Below are 19,287 nucleotides of genomic sequence, written 5' to 3'. Positions count from 1 at the left end.
AAGCTTGGTATCTGATAGGATTAATCATAGCATATGTTTGAAGTCACTTATGAACAGAAAAATATAATATTAGGAGACAATCCATAGAAAGCATCACAAAGATGTGCAAATCCAAGCCACCATTTTTGTGCTTTTATTTTTCTAAAAAATCCCATGCTGGGTAGATATACTAGATTTTATTCATGGATTTATAGAATAGAGGGATGAAGAGAACGTCACAGATGTTATACGTTGGAACTTCCCAAAGCAGCTGATGAAATCAGATAAAAAATAGGCTTGGATAAAAACCATAGCTGTAAGAATACAGCTGATGTATTAGGCAAAGAGTCATAATAACAAGCTGTATGTTTATGTAATTGGTTTAAAGTGTCAAGAATGGTAGCAAAGGGGTCAGTGCATAGTCTTTTATCTTTATTCATAAGCCGAAGCAGAGGAAACATTAATGAAACAGCAGACACAGCAGATGGCATGCAACGTAGTCACAGGGGACTGACATATAGGTAGAAAATGAAATTTGTGAGTTAGGTTGGAAATTATAAAAATCATCCAATTTGGGAAAAAGCAATTTAGAAAATGTCAATTTAGGTAAGTATTTGTACACAGGAAAGAAAAAACTGATGCTTAAATGACAAATCCAATGGAAACAGCTTGCATTAACATAAGGAAGTAAAACTAAGGCTGATGTTATTAATTACAGATATCAAAAACATTTTATTGATACTGACATATTAGATTCACAATAGTTTCCTGGCTAAATGGCTGTATGAGTGACTATGAGAGAAAATCGCACACTCCGAAGGTTCCCTCCCAACCTAGCTCAAAGGCAGCAGCATGGCAGAACCTGCCAGGAATTCTCAGCCCAGGAGCCCAGTTGCCCTCCTCCAATAAAGAACACAACAAATCTCCCTAATAAAGGTAGAGCAGTGGACCAAAGGCTCCACAGAAGGGCAGTAGAACTCCTTATTCCTCCTGCTTTCTATTTCTAGAACCATGTATTATCTCTGAGGTATTTGGAATGATTTCATTTAAGTATTTCAGGTGATTACAAAACAATATAGCATAAAAATGAGTAAAGGAAGAGAGAAAAATTCGGGTGGAATGGGCACATAAATTGAAGATAAAAAAATAAAAAGAAGAAATATACATGTACACTTATATACACACCCAAACCTACACATTCAAACTTATAGGTGGGCCTCAAATTTGGCTATCAGTCTTCTTAGATGAGGGAAGCAGATGGACAGGAGTTTGTGTAACAAAGAATTTGGCTGGCTTTTCCCCCTGTTCCTAGGAGATAACCTCTAAAGCCTTGGAATTTCTTGAGTGGCTGGAGTGCCTCTGTTATTCCTGGTGGGCCCTTTGACTCCACCTGATAGTTTACGCTAATGAGATAACTCAGAATGGGGACTGCCATGCCACAAAGACCAACCATATGATTAGTGGGTTAGGGCTTTGAGCCACAGGATATCAGTCTGACTTCAGGAAGGGGAGGGGAACTTCAGTTTGAGTTTAACCATGTGGTCAATTAGTCAATCAGTCAAGCTTAATGAAGTTTCAGTAAAAACTCTGGACACCAAAGCTTAGGTAAGCTTTCCTGGTTGCCAATACTGTGTGTATGACATACACCGATGTGCCAGAAGGGCAATACATCCCTGGGGACAATGGAAGCTTTGTGTTTGGGGCTCTCCCAGACCTCAACCTATGTATCTCTCTGGCTGGTTCTGATTTGGACCTATTTCTACAATAAAACTGTAATCATACATGTAGTGCTTTCCTGAATTTTGTGAGTCATTACAGCAAATTAATGAACCTGAGGGGTTAGTGGGAACCCCCTGAATTTGTAGCCAGCTGGCCAGAAGCGAAGGCGGCCTGGGGATCCCCCAACTTGTGGCTGATGTTTGAAGTGAGGATAGTCTTGTGAAATTTGGCCTAACACTGGGAAGCTAGAAGTCATTGAAAATAACTATACTATGTGATATAATGGGCGATATACCAAGAATAAACAGACCAAACAAGATGGACTGTTTCTCATATTGATTCTCTAAAGCTGACTCTCGTGCCAAAGCATATCCCAAACCTTAGTGAAAGCAACGCCTTCACTAAGATAAGAACTGTCATGATACAATACAGATACCTGCTTCCTCTTGATTGGAGGTTGAGAGTTTAAGATTTCCTAGAAAAATTATGAACTTCCTTAAACAATTTTCCCTGAACATGGTTTTTATAAATATCGGTTGATAATATTCTTGACTTTGTCCTTCCAGTCAAGTAGCTGGAATGTTACTTTTCTAAGCTCTCACTTGGATGCAGAGCCACTGGACTTAGAAGGTAACCAGGAGACATTTGAGTTGACACTCTCTTAAAAAACTGCATAGTCCTAAACATGGACTGGAGTTGACATGGAAAGTCATTTAATTCTTTGTCAAAAATGACTCAAGGGGATAGCCACACACTAGACAAAAGAGTCCCCTAGAAAAATCATTTTAAATCCCCACCTCACCCTCCCAACACCAACTACTAGCCTCCAAAGTTGTACTTCATTTATCATGGTCACAATTTTTAACATGGATTAAATTTTAAGGAAGGTGTCACCAGTTGCCCAGCCCTGACTGGGTGGGTGAGTGGGGGGCTGTCAGGAATGTACCCAAAGAACACCTGACAGTGAGTGACATAATTTGCTGGCATATACTCCAAAGACAAACTTCTGGCAAAATGTATACCAAGGTAACTAAATGTGGTAATTTACTGATACAATATTCACTGATACCTTGGTCAAAGGTCCAAGATTAGATACTAAACAATAACAGGTTTTGGAATTTATTTATGACAACTAGTTAGTAGAGCCAATTGTCTCTTTTAGTAGACAGATACATATGTATGTATATGTCTTTTTGAATTGTATGAAAAGAGGAAAAGCATCTACTTTAACCAAAAGTGGCACTTAATCACTAAGATATTAATTAAAACAAAGCAGAAGGAGGAAGAATTTCACTCTGCTTAGGATGAGGAAAGCCACAAGAGAATATCCTTACAATGAGAAAAAGGTGGATAATTAAAAAACCCTAGAAAAGTGAACAGAAAAAACCCCACACAACTTTTTTTTTTTACTTTTGGCTGCATTGGGTCTTCGTTGCTGCGTGCGGGCTTTCTCTAGCTGCTGGGAGCAGGGGTTACTGTCATTATACTCCGTTATATGGATAAACTGTAACTTATTAAAGCATTGCCCTAATGTTGACCATTTGAATTTCATGCAACTTTTGATTGTTGTAGCTATAAGCTAAGCTGGGATAAAGACATTTGTGCCAATCATGTTTGTCTTTTTTTTTTTATAAATTTATTTTATTTTTATTTTTGGCTGCGTTGGGTCTTTGTTGCTGCTGTGCACAGGCTTTCTCTAGTTGTGGCGAGCAGGGGTTACTCTTCGTTGCGGTGCACAGGCTTCTCATTGCGGTGGCTTCTCTTGTTGCGGAGCACAGGCTCTAGGCGCATGGGCTTCAGTAGTTGTGGCACATGGGCTCAGTAGTTGTGGCTCACGGGCTCTAGAACGCAGCCTCAGCAGTTGTGGCGCATGGGCTTAGTTGCTCCGCGGCATGTTGGATCTTCCTGGACCAGGGCTTGAACCCATGTCCCTTGCAGTGGCAGGTGGATTCTTAACCACTGTGACACCAGGGAAGCCCCACACAACTTATTTTGACTCCAAAAAGCTGAACTCAAAAGGTAACCAGACAAGGGACTTCCCTGGTGGTCCAGTGGGTAAGACTCTGTGCTCCCAATGCAGGGGGCCCGGGTTCGATCCCTGGTCGGGGAACTAGAGTCCTGCATGCATGCCACAACTAAAAGATCCTGCATGCTGCAAAGAAGATCATGCATGTCACAACTAAGACCCGGCACAGCCTAAATAAATAAATAAATAAATAAATAAATAAAAATAAATCTTAAAAAAAAGGCAAAAAGACAAATTGAATTCCAAAAGGTGACAAGCTCTCTGAAGAGAGGCAGGGACTCAAGAACTATTTCACCTTTGGCAGAGCATGAGAAGAAAAGGGCAAGTAGGAAGAAAATAGCTGAAATTTTAAAGAAGTTTTAAAGGCTAAGTCCCTGGGAGGCTTGGACACAAAAGGATCCAGCTCTTTTCCACAGGTTGCCTCCAAGTTCTCAGGAGAAAGATTGGGAGTAGGGCAAAGAAACATGAGGATGAGTTGCATGTAGAGGCAGGAATAACTGTATTAAAACAAGGATTATCAATGACACAATACAGTTTCTTAAAATAAATCAATAAAACCCAGTGTTCTCAGCATTTTGAGATGAGGGAGACTTAAGTTTATGGCAATATCAAGACATCTTAAACGAGTAAGAAAACACATGTCAATGACTAAAGAAAAACAGTAAAACAAAAAAGCCAGAGAGAAATTTCTTAACTGGATGATGATATACTCCCCCAAATCCATGAGATTTGATCTGACTAATATCTCACCTTTTTGAAAGATATCAGTACTACATCCTACCCTTTTTGAAACTGCAATGATAAAGGCAATAACCATCTGCTTGCTACATAGGATACACAGTCAGTATATTTCTCCTACTTTGAATCTCCGTGAGGTGGCTTTTGAAGAGTAAGGAAGAAACAGAATAGACAGAACATCTTTAAAAAATTAACTAGTGGAGAACAAAATTATATAGATTTAATCATTTACATGGAATAGGTCATCACAATGAAAAAAAGCTGAAATACAGAACAAAAGAATGTAAGAGTTAAAACACATGAGAGCTAGAAAAGCCTTATTTCTATTTGTATTAAAGATAAAAGGGAATCCAGCCTAGGCAAGAAGAGGAGGACTTTTAAAAATGGAAAGGTGGCTATGGGAGACTGCAAAATAATTTACACTGAAGAACAGAGAAGCTATCAGCATGGCATGTATCAGTATAGTATTATCTGTCTGAGGAAGTATTTTACTGGCTAAACTCAAGCTCAGGTATAGCCCTATGTTCCTCTAAAGATAGAGGCAACTCCAAAAACACACTGTCTTCAAGTGTTAAAAGAAAATGTAAGCAGCTTAGGCCCAAAGGAATAAGAAATTCCTATCTATGACTGACCTAATAAGAAAGTAGATGAAAAAAATTCCTAGCAATGGAAACAGAACACTATTATTTGTTTACATATGTATTTATGTCCTGTTCATCCATTTTTATTAATTCTAAAAATTGACTATCTTGAAAATGTCACATTTGCTTATAGAGGAAGATCCAATTTGATAAAGAATCCTGATAGAGAATGGTGCTTAGAGTTGGAAAACAGGAGTTTGAGTTCCTCCCTTCCTATTTAATACATTATATAACTGTGGCCTTGAGCATATCTCCTAATATCTTCAAACTTGTTTTTCCATCTAAACAGAGATAATGATATTGCCTTAGTGATCTCACAGAGCCAACGTATATAAAAACTGCCATGCAAAATTTAAGTTCTTGTTGAGGAAGGTCAAAGTGGTAAACTTTAGGATTCAGTTTAGTATTGTTTCAGACTGGGTTTACATTTGTTTCCTAAATGAAAACATTAATTAATCTGAAGGTTAATATTACTCAGTGGTCACTCTAGCTAACTTGATCTTTGTTGCACTGTTAATAATGACGTTACATTCAATGCGAAACATCATCTTATATTTGGGAAAGTTACTGTGGGTGCAATTAGAAAATTTGTGCTACAAAGCTAGGAATTATGCAGGAAAGGTATAAATATAAATTGACATTACACTTTATAAGTCACTGAGATAATGTGATCCTTTATTAAAAACCTCTGAAATCTATACAGAAAAGTGGCACAAGGGAGAATAATCTTCTTAGTGGGAGATATGTAATTTCATTTTGTTGTTTTACTGTCGGGGGAGGTGGGATATATGAAGTAGCATTAAAAAAAAAACAAAAAAAACCCACTGTTTCTCTCCAGAGGATCAAATTGTTATATAGGTTAAAATTTTCATAAAATATTTATAGCTGTCATGAATGACCTCTCAAGCTGACATTTATAATAGTGATTAAAAAAACCCACTTTGATGCAGCTAAATGGATGTCTCCCCTAGTCCCAGTTTAATTAAAAGTTATATCTTGCTCTGGGAGCTTATGACTGCCATTTATCTTCTACTGTAGGCAAATGTAAAAACTAGTATTTTTTTATGCTTAAGTGAAAAGTGTAACCCGTGATTAAAGATGTCTGCCTCGATTATTTCACCTCTCTTCTTTAAATCAGGGAGATCTGACTATATGGCTCTATAGACATGCCACACAAATACTTCAGGATCAAATTTAAGTTAATACTTTACGAACAAGGCTCAGAGAAGATACAAAACTGAACATGATAGTCCCAACCATTAAGAGGCATCTAATCCAGTAAGAAAGAAAGATTTTTAAACAATTAACTATAATTGAAAAGCCAAGTAAAATACTGAATTAATAGAGCTTAGAAGAGGTTATTAATTCTGATTGGTGGCATCAGGAAGCTTTTGTGGAAAGTGTGGTATTTGAACAATGTCTTGAGGCGTAAGTTATTTACACAGGTGGGGCTGGCATTCCTGATTGATGAAGCAGAGTCCTGAAACCACCTAACATACCAGTAACTGTGAGACAAGTAGTGTTGTCACTAGAGTGCAATCTCTAGATGGGCAGGGGCTGTGGCTTATTTCATCCACCGCTATATCAACAGAATTTAGAACAGTGTCTGGGGCAACATAAATATTTATTAAATAAATGAATAAACTGGACCCTGGGTAATTGAAAGAAAAAATGGGGAAAGATACTGGAAATGTAGTTTGAGCCCAGAAAAGCTTAAGAATATGTAGATGAAAAAGACCACTGCAGGTTTTAGGAGAATAAAATGATCTGCTGTGTATTTTAATATTAAAATTCTGGAGGCAATGCCAATTGATTAGAGAAGTGATTCCACATACAAGGTAAAAGGCACTAGGAGTGCAAAGAAAAGGATGTATATGGGACTCAAAGGTGGAACTGACAGGACTTGACAAATGACTTAGGTATGCGGATGAGTTAAAGATGATTCCAGGAATTTCCAAACTGAGTGACCAGGGGAATGGTGGTACTATTATATAAGAAAAGGGAAACAAGCAAACTATAAATTTTCGTAGAGAAAAAAATAAGTTCAGTTTTAGGCACATTAAAATTAAGGTGTTGATTGAAAATTCATATGGAAAAGTTCAACATAATGCAAGTTAGAAGTGGAGTTTAGAGGTAAGCCAGGAAGAAAGCTGGAGATGAACCAATCAATGGATATTTACTCTGACTGCCTATTGTGTGCTGGGACCAAAATTTAAGCCATCAGCATAGCAGTGGTATTGATGAGAGTGCATCCCCTGGATGGGGGACCTTGGAAAACTTATCCATTTAAAAGAAAAGAGGGAAAAGAACCACTGGAGGAGGTTAAGGTAGAATGATGGGATCAAGGGAATATTTTTAAAGAAGGAAGCTAAAAGGGAGGAAGGTATACAAGCTATTCAAACCCTCAAGAATCTTTCCTAATTCTGTAGTTCCACCTTCAGAGTACAGATGAAAAATTTCAAAGTGTCAAGTAGGAATCAAGCTCTTCAAAAAGAAAACTGGGAACTCAGACAAATCTCATAAATGTCACAAGGAACCCGTGAGGTCTAAAAAAAAAATGGAAAAAGTGGATCATTTAGATTCTATATGCCTCCAGCCACTCACACAGAAACAGATTTTTTTTTCCCAAAAAAATGGGGCTTGGAAAAAACACCAATGTGAACTTAGCAATATAGTGAGTGCTAATGAAGGATATTTAAATATAAGACATAATTCCTACCTCAAAGAAATTACAAAGTCATTTTGAATTAACAGCAAATCATACACAGGTATTTACACTAAATCCTTTATTTAGAGTTCCAAATGATTTTTTATTTAAAAATTTCTTTTGGCCATGCCACGTGGCTTGCGGGATCTCAGTTCCTCGACCAGGGATCGAACCTGTGCCCCCTGCAGTGGAAGCAGAGTCCTAACCACTGGACCGCCAGGGAATTCCCTAGAGTTCCAAATGAGAGAGTACATATGAACGATACCTATACAAGTCATCACTAATGCAAATCAGGAGAGCAAATGCCTCTCTAGTTTGAGGGTCCTCTCTCATGGACTTGAGATCCTACTGACACTGACCTGAGTTCACTGAAAAACACAGACTGGATTATATACCCATTACCATGAAGCAATTTAAATGGTTTAAACTACATTTAAGTGCCTTTCAGGAATGGTATACCAATTCACACTCTTTTAAGTGGCTGAAAAAGTGCTTGTCTTTTAATATTCTTGCCACCATTTAGTGTTATTGTTCTCAAATCTTGTTAACTTGATAGAAGAAAAAAGGTGTGTTATTACTTTTGTTGAAGACTGGTTCATTTGATCATTGGACTTCTTTCTGGAAATGTCTGTTACTGACTTGTAGAGCTTGTTGTACATAAGAGAGAGACATCCTGTCGTCACTGCCAACTCCCAAAGGAAGATCACCCACACCAACCTCCTGCTTCCACACTACAGAGCATAAAATTACGATGAAATGTCTGACTGCAAATTCAGCCTGTCTTCCTGTTACTTGGCAAATCTTTTCTTTTTGTTGATCTTCTAGCCACCATTCTCAATGGTAGCCTATTGTAAGCCTCCTCTGCTTTCCTGAAAGTCCAATCCTAGCCTGAATCCCCTCCCTACACAGACCTATAAGATCATAAGCATCCAGGACAGAGCAACTATCAGAGCCCAGAATAAAAAAGAGTACAAGAGTTGTGGGAAGCAGAGTAAATAACTACTAGACTCGCACAGTGTGGCATGGCTTAAAAAGGCAGATATTAGGCACACCACTTAGCTTAAAGCCTCAGCTTTGCTTCTCATTCACTAAGTGCTCCTGGGCAAAATCATCTTTCTATGCCACAGTTTCCTCATCAGTAGAACAGCATTTAATAGCTATCTCACAGGGTTGCTATGAAGCAAGGATCTAATGCAAAGGCATGGCATATGGCTGGCACTCAGTAATTGTTAGTTTCTTTCCACATCTCCAAGTTGGTCTGTAGTCAGAACTTGCCAGCTTTAAATGGATTTTTATACAGCTACATTTATCATCTTTTCTTCATTTCACTCTCATGGGCAATGAAGAGACATCAATGGGTCTTTCTCATTAGAAAGTCAATCCTGGCACCAAAGGATTTCCATGATTTAGCTTCATCTCACCTCTTCAAACCTATCTCACACTCCTCCAAAAATCTTTCAGATCAGACTTAACTTTCCTGAATATACCTTGAACATACAGATCCATATGTTTTTTCCTCCCTTTTCTACAACTCTCCAAATACCCAAATCCATCTCACTGTTAAGACACAATATATTGTTATTTGTATTACTGGCAACATTTTTTGAGTGCTTTCTACATAGCAGATACTATCGTAAGTATATCACATGCATTATCTCAATCTTCACAAGCCCTACATTCTATCATTATCTCCATTCCCAAGATAAGAACACATATTTGCGTTTTTTCTCTAGATTGTACACTCTTTTATGACATGAACCATGCCTTGTGCTTCTTTGTATGATCATCTAGTTAAGTAGGAATTCAATGAATATGAATGTATGTATATACTGACTGCAATTTCATCATATTTTGTTTCTTTTAAGCTGCCATAACACTCACTTTCATCAAATCTACTACTTTGACAAAGTATAAAGTTGGTAAAAAGATGGGATGTTGTGATCTGCCATAAGAAATGTATATTTGGCTTTAGCCCCCATTCCTGGCACTTAGCTCCTAAGATCCAGGGAATTACTAAGTGTTGAGAGCTATAAATGTGTTTCCCGTTATGTTAATGAGCTGATTTTTGGAGAGTACTAGGTAACCTAAGGATGAGGGCCAACCATGTCATTTTGAGGGTTGGAACTTTCATTCCCCTCAATGGTCAACGATTTAATAATCAATCATGCCTAAGTAATGAGGTTTCCATAAAAACCCAAAAGGACATGGTTCCGAGAGTTTCCAGGTTGATGAAGCTCTCTGAACTTTATCTACATGCTGCCCTGTGGGCCTCAAATTCCATGGGGACAGAGCTTCTTTGTTCAGGATCTCACCCTATTTATTTTTTCATCTGGCTGTTGATTCACATTCATTAATATCCTTTGTAATAAACCAGTAACCTAGTGAGTAAACTAGTTTCCTGAGTTCTGTGAACCACTCTAGCAAATTAATCAAACCTAAGGAAGGAGGGTCATGAGAACCCCTTTATCGGGGTCCACAGCCAGTTGGTCGGAAGTACAGGTGACAACCTGGATTTGCGATTGGTATATGAAGTGGATGGCAGTCTTGTGGGACTGAGCCCTTAACCTGTGGGATCTGATGCTATCTTTGAGTAGACAGTGTCAGGACTGTGTTGAACTGTAGAACATGCAGCTGGTGTCAGAGAATTGCATGGTGGTGTGGGGAAAGAACCCACATGTTGGAGTTGGTTTCAGAATCTTAAAAGGTTATCTAAGTTTTATAGATGTACCTATTTCTAGGGACTTGAGTCTGTCTACAGACATACAATAAAGATTCTGTGTATTGAGTAACAGTAATGGCTGCTGTGTTACAGTTTGAGTTCTTATAAAGAAATACATAGGGGTACTAGGATTATGTCAGTTTGATCATTTTTGATTAAGACCACTGTGAGTAAGAGTGAAAAAACTCATGGAAATAAAACATTATGAATAAGTACTACCAAACAAAATCCATAAAATTTTACAGTCAATTTATCCTTATTCTGCAGATTTCTTAGATATTACAATAGGGAAAGAAGAGAAACTCAGGAAGTCCTGTTTCTTCACTGGGTTTGTTGCTATAGGAAAAGCATACTTTTTCTTACATAAATCAGTATCCAACAACATCATCTCATGTTTACATAATATAATGTACTTCAGAGGACTTTCTCAAATCTTATGACTTTGGTAGACAGGATTTATTTTCCTCCTAGCTCTCTTGAGGATTTAGCAGAAACACTGAAATCATAGCTTTCTTTCACAATATATCTAGCCAAGTCCAAAGATACAGGGAACACTTATAAGTAACCACTAAAGGAAGAGCAAGTCATTTTCAAGTAATAGTTGAGATTTAGTGACAAATAATGGAAAACTGGATACTTTTAAATAAAATTAGTAACTTCAAAAACCTAACCAATTTCTGTTCAACTTCTGAAAATGAAAATTTTCACACCTGTGTATGCTGTTATCTTTTTAAAAGACTAAAGATGCTGAGATTTTCAAATCAGCATCCTTATCGTTAAGGCTGAAAATGAGAAAGACTATTACGATCAAACTGTATGCTTAATTCATAAAGGGGAACAAAAGAAGTGCTAGTGCATAGCACATTCCAGAGGGAGAAAAAAAGTTAATCAATTCAACTCAATTTTAGCTGAGGGCATTCTTCCACGATTGCTGAACCCTAGCATGTGTCAGGCAGCTAAAATTACACTAAAATGTGTAAGCTCTGTTGTTATTTTAGAGATAATCCAGGAAGCAAAACAAAGCCAAAAATTCTCTCTGCATTTTTAACATGAAATGCTTTAATCTTCAATCAAGTGTCTACCTTTTCTGTTTTAAGATCTTTATGTATTATCTCCTCTTCTGTGTATGTTTGAAAGTTTCCAGAATAAAAACAAACAAAAAAGGGCAATAACAAAAATGATTTTGTATGTGTTTCCAACACACTGCTCATTCTTTAAAATAACTCTTACCAGTCTCTGCTTCTGAAGTTCTTCTCTAAGTATTCTATCTTCTGGTAAAACATCACACAGCAAAAAATAATTGTCTTGTTCTTCTGTTGAGAGATCAGGAAAATAAATAAGAAATGATATTTATCACTTTTTCAAAAAAAATTTATCTTTCTTAAGAGAAATATATCTATCTATATCTATGATGATCTCTCTTCTGGTATATAGTTCTGTTTTAGCTTTACTGAAGTTATACAACATGAACAGAGCAATTTAATTTTAGCTATTATTTTAGAGAATTATAATTTAAGAAAGATTATTCCTTTGAATTTTTGGATTGCAGGGAAAAGATGGTAGTCAAGATGTACACTTACCAAATGGAGCTGTGGAATTGATTCTTATCACACTACAAAAATCTGTAATGGGCTGTTCAGTGAACCTTTTCCTCCAATATGAAATGTACCTTAGAACAATCAAAAAGAAAGAATGGTGAGAAGACTCAATACACTACTTACTTTAGAATGATAGGATTTTATAAGAACATTTAATTACCCTAAAGCAATAAATCAAATGTTGACTGAAAACTGCTAGCTAGAAAATTTGTAAATAGAAAGGCAGTAGAGCATTGTAGAAATACGAAATAAATATTTAATGAAATGACAATACCCTGTAAAGGCATGAAAATGATTAAATTTTACCATCCCCAAATTCAATAAACAGACATATGGGAAAATTAAAATGAATTATTTTTATGTGATAATGAAGTCTTTTTGAAATCACATCTAAGTTCATATGAATTTAAAATGCAACAATGATTAAACAGGCTTTATCACACATTTTCCAATAAATTGAAAGTTAGGTGGTTATCTTATACATCAAAAGAACAGATCATGATAATGCAATGAGAAGTCAGTCTAAATTCAATATCTATATAACAAGATAGAACAATTCCATACGTCCACACTGTATCTGAAATTTAGCTTTTAGAAAAACAGCCAAGCTTGCAATTCCTGTATCTAATGAGCTGAGTTAGAAGAAGGATACTGGCTAAATGTAAAAGCAAAGCATAACACCCAGACCTTCATTATTTGATGAAAGAGGGAGTAAGATGACAGGATTCAACAAGCTGTTCATCTTTCCATTTATCTAACAAGATTTATATTGACAATTACAATCTCATTTATCAAAGAAGAAGCAGAAGAAGAGAATGTGATCTGCTTCAAGGGGGAAAAAGGAAATGGAAAGGTTGACGCTATAGTTGACAATTTATCAGGCCACATGTTGATGGATAAAAAAGGAAACTTACAACAAAGGACCAAAACCTGCACAAGAGATGGAACTTAGTTAAACAGACAAAGCACACAGAAAGAGTATATTTAAATGGCTTGATATAGCACCTGTGTTCTGCACATAGCAGGTCCACACTAAATGTTTTAAAGAGGTAGAAGAGCGTTTGAAGATTCCTGTAAGGTTCTCTAAGTAGCCTCCAGCTCCCAGTATTTTGACTCCTTTTTATTCTCCCTTTTTCTTAATTTCCCAACCCATGGTGCTCTATAGAAAGGGCATTCATTATACATTAGGAAAAAAAAATGTGCCGGGAGAGAGGTCTGAGAGAAAGAGAAAAACGTGACATGAGCTAATATAAAATATAAATGGATGACAACACTGAATATAGAATATATAAGTAAAAGAAGTAAAAGATGGGCTTCCCTGGTGGTGCAGTGGTAAAGAATCCGCCTGCCAATGCAGGGGACACGGGTTCAAGCCCTGGTCTGGGAAGATCCCACATGCTGCGGAGCAACTAAGCCTGTGTGCCACTACTACTGAGCCCGCGTGCGACAACTACTGAAGCCCATGCGCCTAGAGCCCGTGCTCCGCAAAAAGAGAAGCCACTGCAATGAGAAGCCCGCGCACCGCAACCAAGAGTAGCCCCCACTTGCCGCAACTAGAGAAAGCCCGCGTGCAGCAGCAAAGACCCAATGCAACCAAAAATAAATAAAAATAAAAATAAATAAATTTACAAAAAAAAAGAAGTGAAAGAATAATGTATAACAATAGAACCACATGCTTTAGTTCTTCCTTCTCATGTATAACCATGCTGTCAACCTGGATGGGTAAGAAGGGGTAGAACTCCTTCCTTATAAAACAGTGCTAGACCTTATTTTAAGAGATCTGAAAATGATGTCTCTTAGGCTCCAGCTCAGCCTCAAACCATAAATACTATAAATGATGAACCATGACCCTATGTCTAGCTCCCTGGCTCCCACATTAGAAGTGTCAGAGCAGAAGGCATTTCAGGTCCATCAGAGTACACAAAAAGAGGAAAAGCACCTACAAAAGGCTGACACGTTATTCCCTTTGCCATCCTGGCCAGCTTCAGCACCCTCCACTCCCCAGTTATCTTACACAGTTACTCTTATTCTCCTCTTTTCCATTCCCACTAGTTGCTTTTCTTTCCCCTCCAGGAGAAAGAGAAAGAAAAGGGAGTCAAGTTTTATCTGGAGTTTCCTCATGGCTACCACTAGAATACACCAAGGAGAGGTTCATCACTCTTGATTACTACTCCACTGAAGGCTGTGTGGGTGACACCCTCTGGAGAAAAGAGAATAGTTGTTGTCAGCCCTTTATAATATTATTTCCACTATGAGCCTACAGTTCGTTAAAAGTGATAACTACATGAAGCAGATGACCAGGTAAGAGCAGATACAAGTGACCAGACTGTCCTTTGAATTGTCATTGACTAATTCTGTAACAGAGTCAACACAATAAGAGTCTCTTATCTGCACAGATCTTGAGCTAGAAGTAGTTGTGCTTTTTAAATTAAGACTATGGTCCAACCCTTGTGGTTGACGTTTTGTTAACTGACTCCACCAGCCCTGCAGGCAACAGGGAAGACAGGAGCAGGGACTTTGCATTCAGAGATATGAACCTGAATTAAAAGATTTTTTAACCTTTCTGACACTCAGCTTACTCATTTGCAAAATGGATTGTTGATAATTAAACAGGATAACACATGTAAAGTTGTGTCCACCATGCTGGGTGTTTAATAAATGAAAGTTATTATTATAAGAAAAAGTAACATATTTAGATAAGATTAAAGTAGTAAAGAATGTTTATTCCAGAGAAATATTGGTATCTAAAACAACAACAAAAACAACAATGATAATGTTTCATCAAACATTTAATGAGCAAGTTAAAATAGTTATACTAGTAGTGTCAGAGGGCACACACAAGTGGCTGAGGTGGGGAAGAGTGATGATGATGATGATGGTCATAAGGATATCAATCATTAGCAGCTACCATTACTGAGACCCTACCTGCCCAAGGTCACAAAATTAGAATGTTAGAATTGGGATGAGAATTGGGATCTGTTGTCTCCAAATCCAAACTCAAGTCTTCTACAACACAATGCTTCTTGTGTCACGTGAGGAACAATCTACACAAGAATTTCAGAAAAAGGCAGAAACAGGAGAAAGCCTCTAGAATTACAGTTGTAATGGATACTTGAAGAATTTTCCTCCTTAGAGACCAAGGAGAATGCTTTTTGACATGGCAAAACTGAAGTACAGACATGAAGTCTGAAGGGAGAGGGAAGGTCTTCCCTTTCTGAAAAGCATATTACCTAAAAGCAGCTCTTGGTCTGAACTGCTCCTAACTTCCTGCCCAAGTATTGAAAGTTGACACCAGCTGTTTGGGGCTGTTGAATTGGAACTGCTTGACTAGGCAAAAGGTACAGTGCCTACAGAGGCACTGATTCCTCTGATGTCCTGATTCCAAAAGTCAATGGCTCTTAGTCTCTAAGGACTTCCATGTTGGGTCCTATTCTCCTTGATCTTTGAAGAGAAGGTTCACATCACGTATTTGTTTTGTACCACAGTTTACCTCAGTGTGGTAGGCACAAGGGAAGTGATTACTAACATCGGCTGACTTAAAATCACGGGGAGATTCTGTCTGACAGAACCTCAGTTACCCTCCTCAAATAGTTAAGGCTTCCAATGGGATGAAGAGAGAGAAGATACTGTTATATGCTCATGTCTGGTAGTCTTTACATTGGTTAAAAGCTATTTTATTGCTCCATGAACAAGTGGTCATGAATTCTGGAAAGGATGTTTTTCAGATACCATCTCTAAGAGCATCTCTGAGATGTTGTTAGGTAGCTTCTGGGGGAAGAAGGATAAAGCAGGTAATAGGCCAGTCCAATAGGCACAAAGGTGTCAACTGAGTGGTCTCCTCCTGACCAAAGGCTGGGTGACAATAACATCAAAAGGAAAAAGAATCATGTTACAAAAGCAAAATACAACCATAAACTACCATATAACTTAAATATATACAATTATGTATCATACCTTATTGTGGTATACTATATAAATAGATCTGAATTGCAACAAACTTTTGACCTAAGTCTAAATTTAAGATGTATCCTAGTTATCACATAATAGTACTTTTTTAGTTTATAATTAAAATTAAGAGGTATCAATATATCCATTTCCCTGTGGTTGGTAAAAGCATTCAGATAAATTGTATTCAATTGAGAGATGTCTTAAAGATAGCAGATGTTCAATACATACACTGGTGGCATTTTTTCCCACCCACTGAAATTTATTGTTCCATGTTAAGAAATCATTTAGTACTTCTTCATTTTTTCCTACTTCTTTAGTTTGTTTAAAGCAACCACTCAATATATAAAGGAAGCCAAGAAATAATATGTGGTATGAACCCTTTATTTGGAGGACAGTTATCACAGCATTTCATATTTTATTAAAAAGCCATAAAAGTAATTATTAGGTCATCAGCAAATACTTTCTTGTAAAAGAACTTTAATCACATCTCACAAGAAATCCTTGTAGTAATATCATCTTGCCTGCCCAGCTCCCCATTGTAACTGGTGTGCTTATTGACAGAAGCATAAAGATTTGAGATATAGTCGTTAATTAAGTAGCACTGAATGAGTGGACTCTAATATAGAAAGGGGCAAGGATTAAGGAGTTAACATTTTTCTTCTGGAAAAATTTTATCTACTGAATAAAGCTAGAGAGCAGCTCAGTATAAATAACTATGTTAATAAACGGCTCAAAGGAGAGACTTTTACTTTTGTTTTTGTTTTATTTGTTCTGAGAAAATTTTACTGTTACTTTGTTCCAATAAAGAAAATGTTAAATATATTTAAATGGAAACTTTAGAGCTTATTTCTTACAAAGGACAAGGTAAGCCCATCTCTTATCTATTATTTATCGTCTTTATTATTTATTGTACTCAGAAGCAACAACTCCTCTCTGAGAAGTTTTATATATATATAAGAATTGTTCAACCTATAGAGAAGTTCTGAGTGAATTAACTCATGCCAATTGAACCTCTCACTATCCCTCCCTCCCTCCAATAACTGCTAAGAAAAAGTCACATAGGTTGTTACATAATATTGAGCAGAGTTCCCTGTGCTATATACAGTAGGTCCTTGTGGAACCTAAATGGGAAAAGAATTTGAAAAAGAATACATACTTGTATATGTATAACTGAATCTCTTTGCTGTACACCTGAAACTAACACAACATTGTTAATCACAACATTGTTAATATATTAAATGGTATTTAAAAACAACAAAGTTTAGTCATATCCATTCCTGGTCAGTGTGAATTAATCACATTTTTACTTCCTGAGGGTGAAACTTTTATTTAATTAGGAGGAGAGTTGACAAGGAAAATCTAGGTTTCCAAATTTAAAGTACATGTTAACTACACACTTTATTTAGAAAGCACTTATATCAGACATGCATCTTTTTCTTTTTAATTAAAGCATCCATTGTATTACATAACTGCATTTATAGTGTGATTGATCTCAATATTTAATTATTAACTCCTAAGCCCTGAGACCTAGTAAATAATTTGATTTTCCTGCCCACATACAGATGAGATTGACAACAATGATAAAAGAGAGATTGATTAGTACAAATATAGCCACTTAGCCATCATACATAAGTACAAAGGATAAAATACGAACTGATTCACATTTCTCACAGATTTTAGAAGAAGAGAAAGAAAATCTTAACATTACTCAATTATCACTGGTTGATCATCATATTTTTCTGCAATTCCTGAGGGAGAATTTGCATTTATGTGGTAAAAAAGAGTAAAAAAAAAAAAAAAAGTTTTACATCAAAGAAAAGCCAAGTGATACAAAATTTATAAAAGAATAACTCATTTGATAGTCCTGTCAATGGTTATTTGAATAAGAAAAGAATTCAAAGCTCTCTAGCCTAAGAAGCGTCTAAAACAGAATCGACAGATCTGACCACCTATAACTAGGTATCATATAAAACTCCCAGAATATTCCCAAAACACACACATGTGTATATACATATATACACACATACAAATTTTAATTGAAAATAAAGAATAATGAATGAGAATGAGAAGCACAGAATGTTTCCTCTGAAAGCATGTAAGAATTAGTTTATTTCAGTAGTTGGTGGCATATATTGTTCATATAACTCTCCTTCCCTATTCTGTCTCTGCCCCCTAACCATACAGCCCCAAAGTCTACTCACAAGTAGCAATGCTGAGTGGATGTAAGGGGCCATAACACAGAAGGCACACAGCAGACATTCATTATTGGTGCTATGCATCTGAGAAGGACAAGAAGGGCTAGAGAATAGCTAATATTACCCCTCTGAGCACTGTGGCTATTTGTCCTTAAAAACAAACTGCCATTCTAGAAGTTTAGAGTACTTAGAACCTTAAATGAAAATTTCTCAAAACAAATTTTACAAACGATAATTAGGTCTTCAGACCAGCATAAATGCCTATTGAAATCTTAAGTTACAGTTGCAGGAAGCTAAGACTTCAAATATATCTTTTGTAATCAAAATATAATTAAAAATTTGGCTACCATTTATTGGGTATAAAATATATCTCAGACACTGGTGCTATACATGCCCTGTTTTATATAATGCTCAATAATATTATGAGGGCTGGTGTTACCCCCATTCTATAGATGAGAAAGCTGATGCTTAGAGTGGTAAGTAGCTTGCTGGAAGCCACGTGGTAATAAGAAAGTCACCGAGTCTGCATTTAATCCTAGGCCTTCCAGGTTTCACAGTCCACTCTTAATAATACAGCTTGCTGCTTACAAAACCCATCCTAAGACAGAAGTTGCTTGCTAAGAATAATGTGGTCTGGGAGATACAGAGTTTAGATGCAGGGATATTATAATATCTGGGTTACTCTAACGTTTTGTAGGGAAATCAATGCAGAACATCTCAAAATGGGACCCTACTAGATATACCAAAATATGTGCTTTCAGTAACTATACAAAGCCAGTTAACTACACTGATATTGTTTATATGGAAAATGATTCCAAATTTCAACCAATAATGACCTGTACATAACTACTCCACTATACCTGCTTAAGAGAAGGCATTTCTCTTAGACAATCACTACCAAGAATTAGTCTAGAATTAGTGACTATAATTAGCTCACTTTGGGCCCTGGCTGTATAGGTCAGGTTCCTACATTTCACACATGCCCAATGTTGGCAGTTCCTCAACTACTCACCTCTA

The 19,287-nt window shown here is 36.8% G+C and overlaps 1 protein-coding gene across 10 annotated transcripts in view; it reads right to left on the bottom strand.

Moving 5' to 3' along the window:
* ZNF277 (zinc finger protein 277) overlaps positions 1–19,287 on the bottom strand; it is a 165,357-nt gene that overhangs the window by 86,126 nt on the left and 59,944 nt on the right. For all 10 annotated transcript variants that reach the window (XR_014246918.1, XR_014246919.1, XR_014246920.1 and 7 more), the window contains 2 exons: positions 12,110–12,198; positions 11,760–11,842 (listed from right to left, as the gene is read on the bottom strand). Coding sequence is in view for 4 of the 10 variants with exons in the window: in XM_082400096.1 (XP_082256222.1) it covers positions 11,760–11,842; positions 12,110–12,198 (172 nt within the window). In the remaining 6 variants the exon portion in view is untranslated. The remainder of the gene's footprint in view (positions 1–11,759; positions 11,843–12,109; positions 12,199–19,287) is intronic.

This window comes from Balaenoptera borealis (assembly GCF_965194805.1).
Source record: "Balaenoptera borealis genome assembly, chromosome: 7".
Classification (NCBI taxonomy): domain Eukaryota; kingdom Metazoa; phylum Chordata; class Mammalia; order Artiodactyla; family Balaenopteridae; genus Balaenoptera; species Balaenoptera borealis.
The sequence above is the reverse complement of the archived record's forward strand: the minus strand, read 5'-3'. Positions and strand labels throughout refer to the sequence as shown.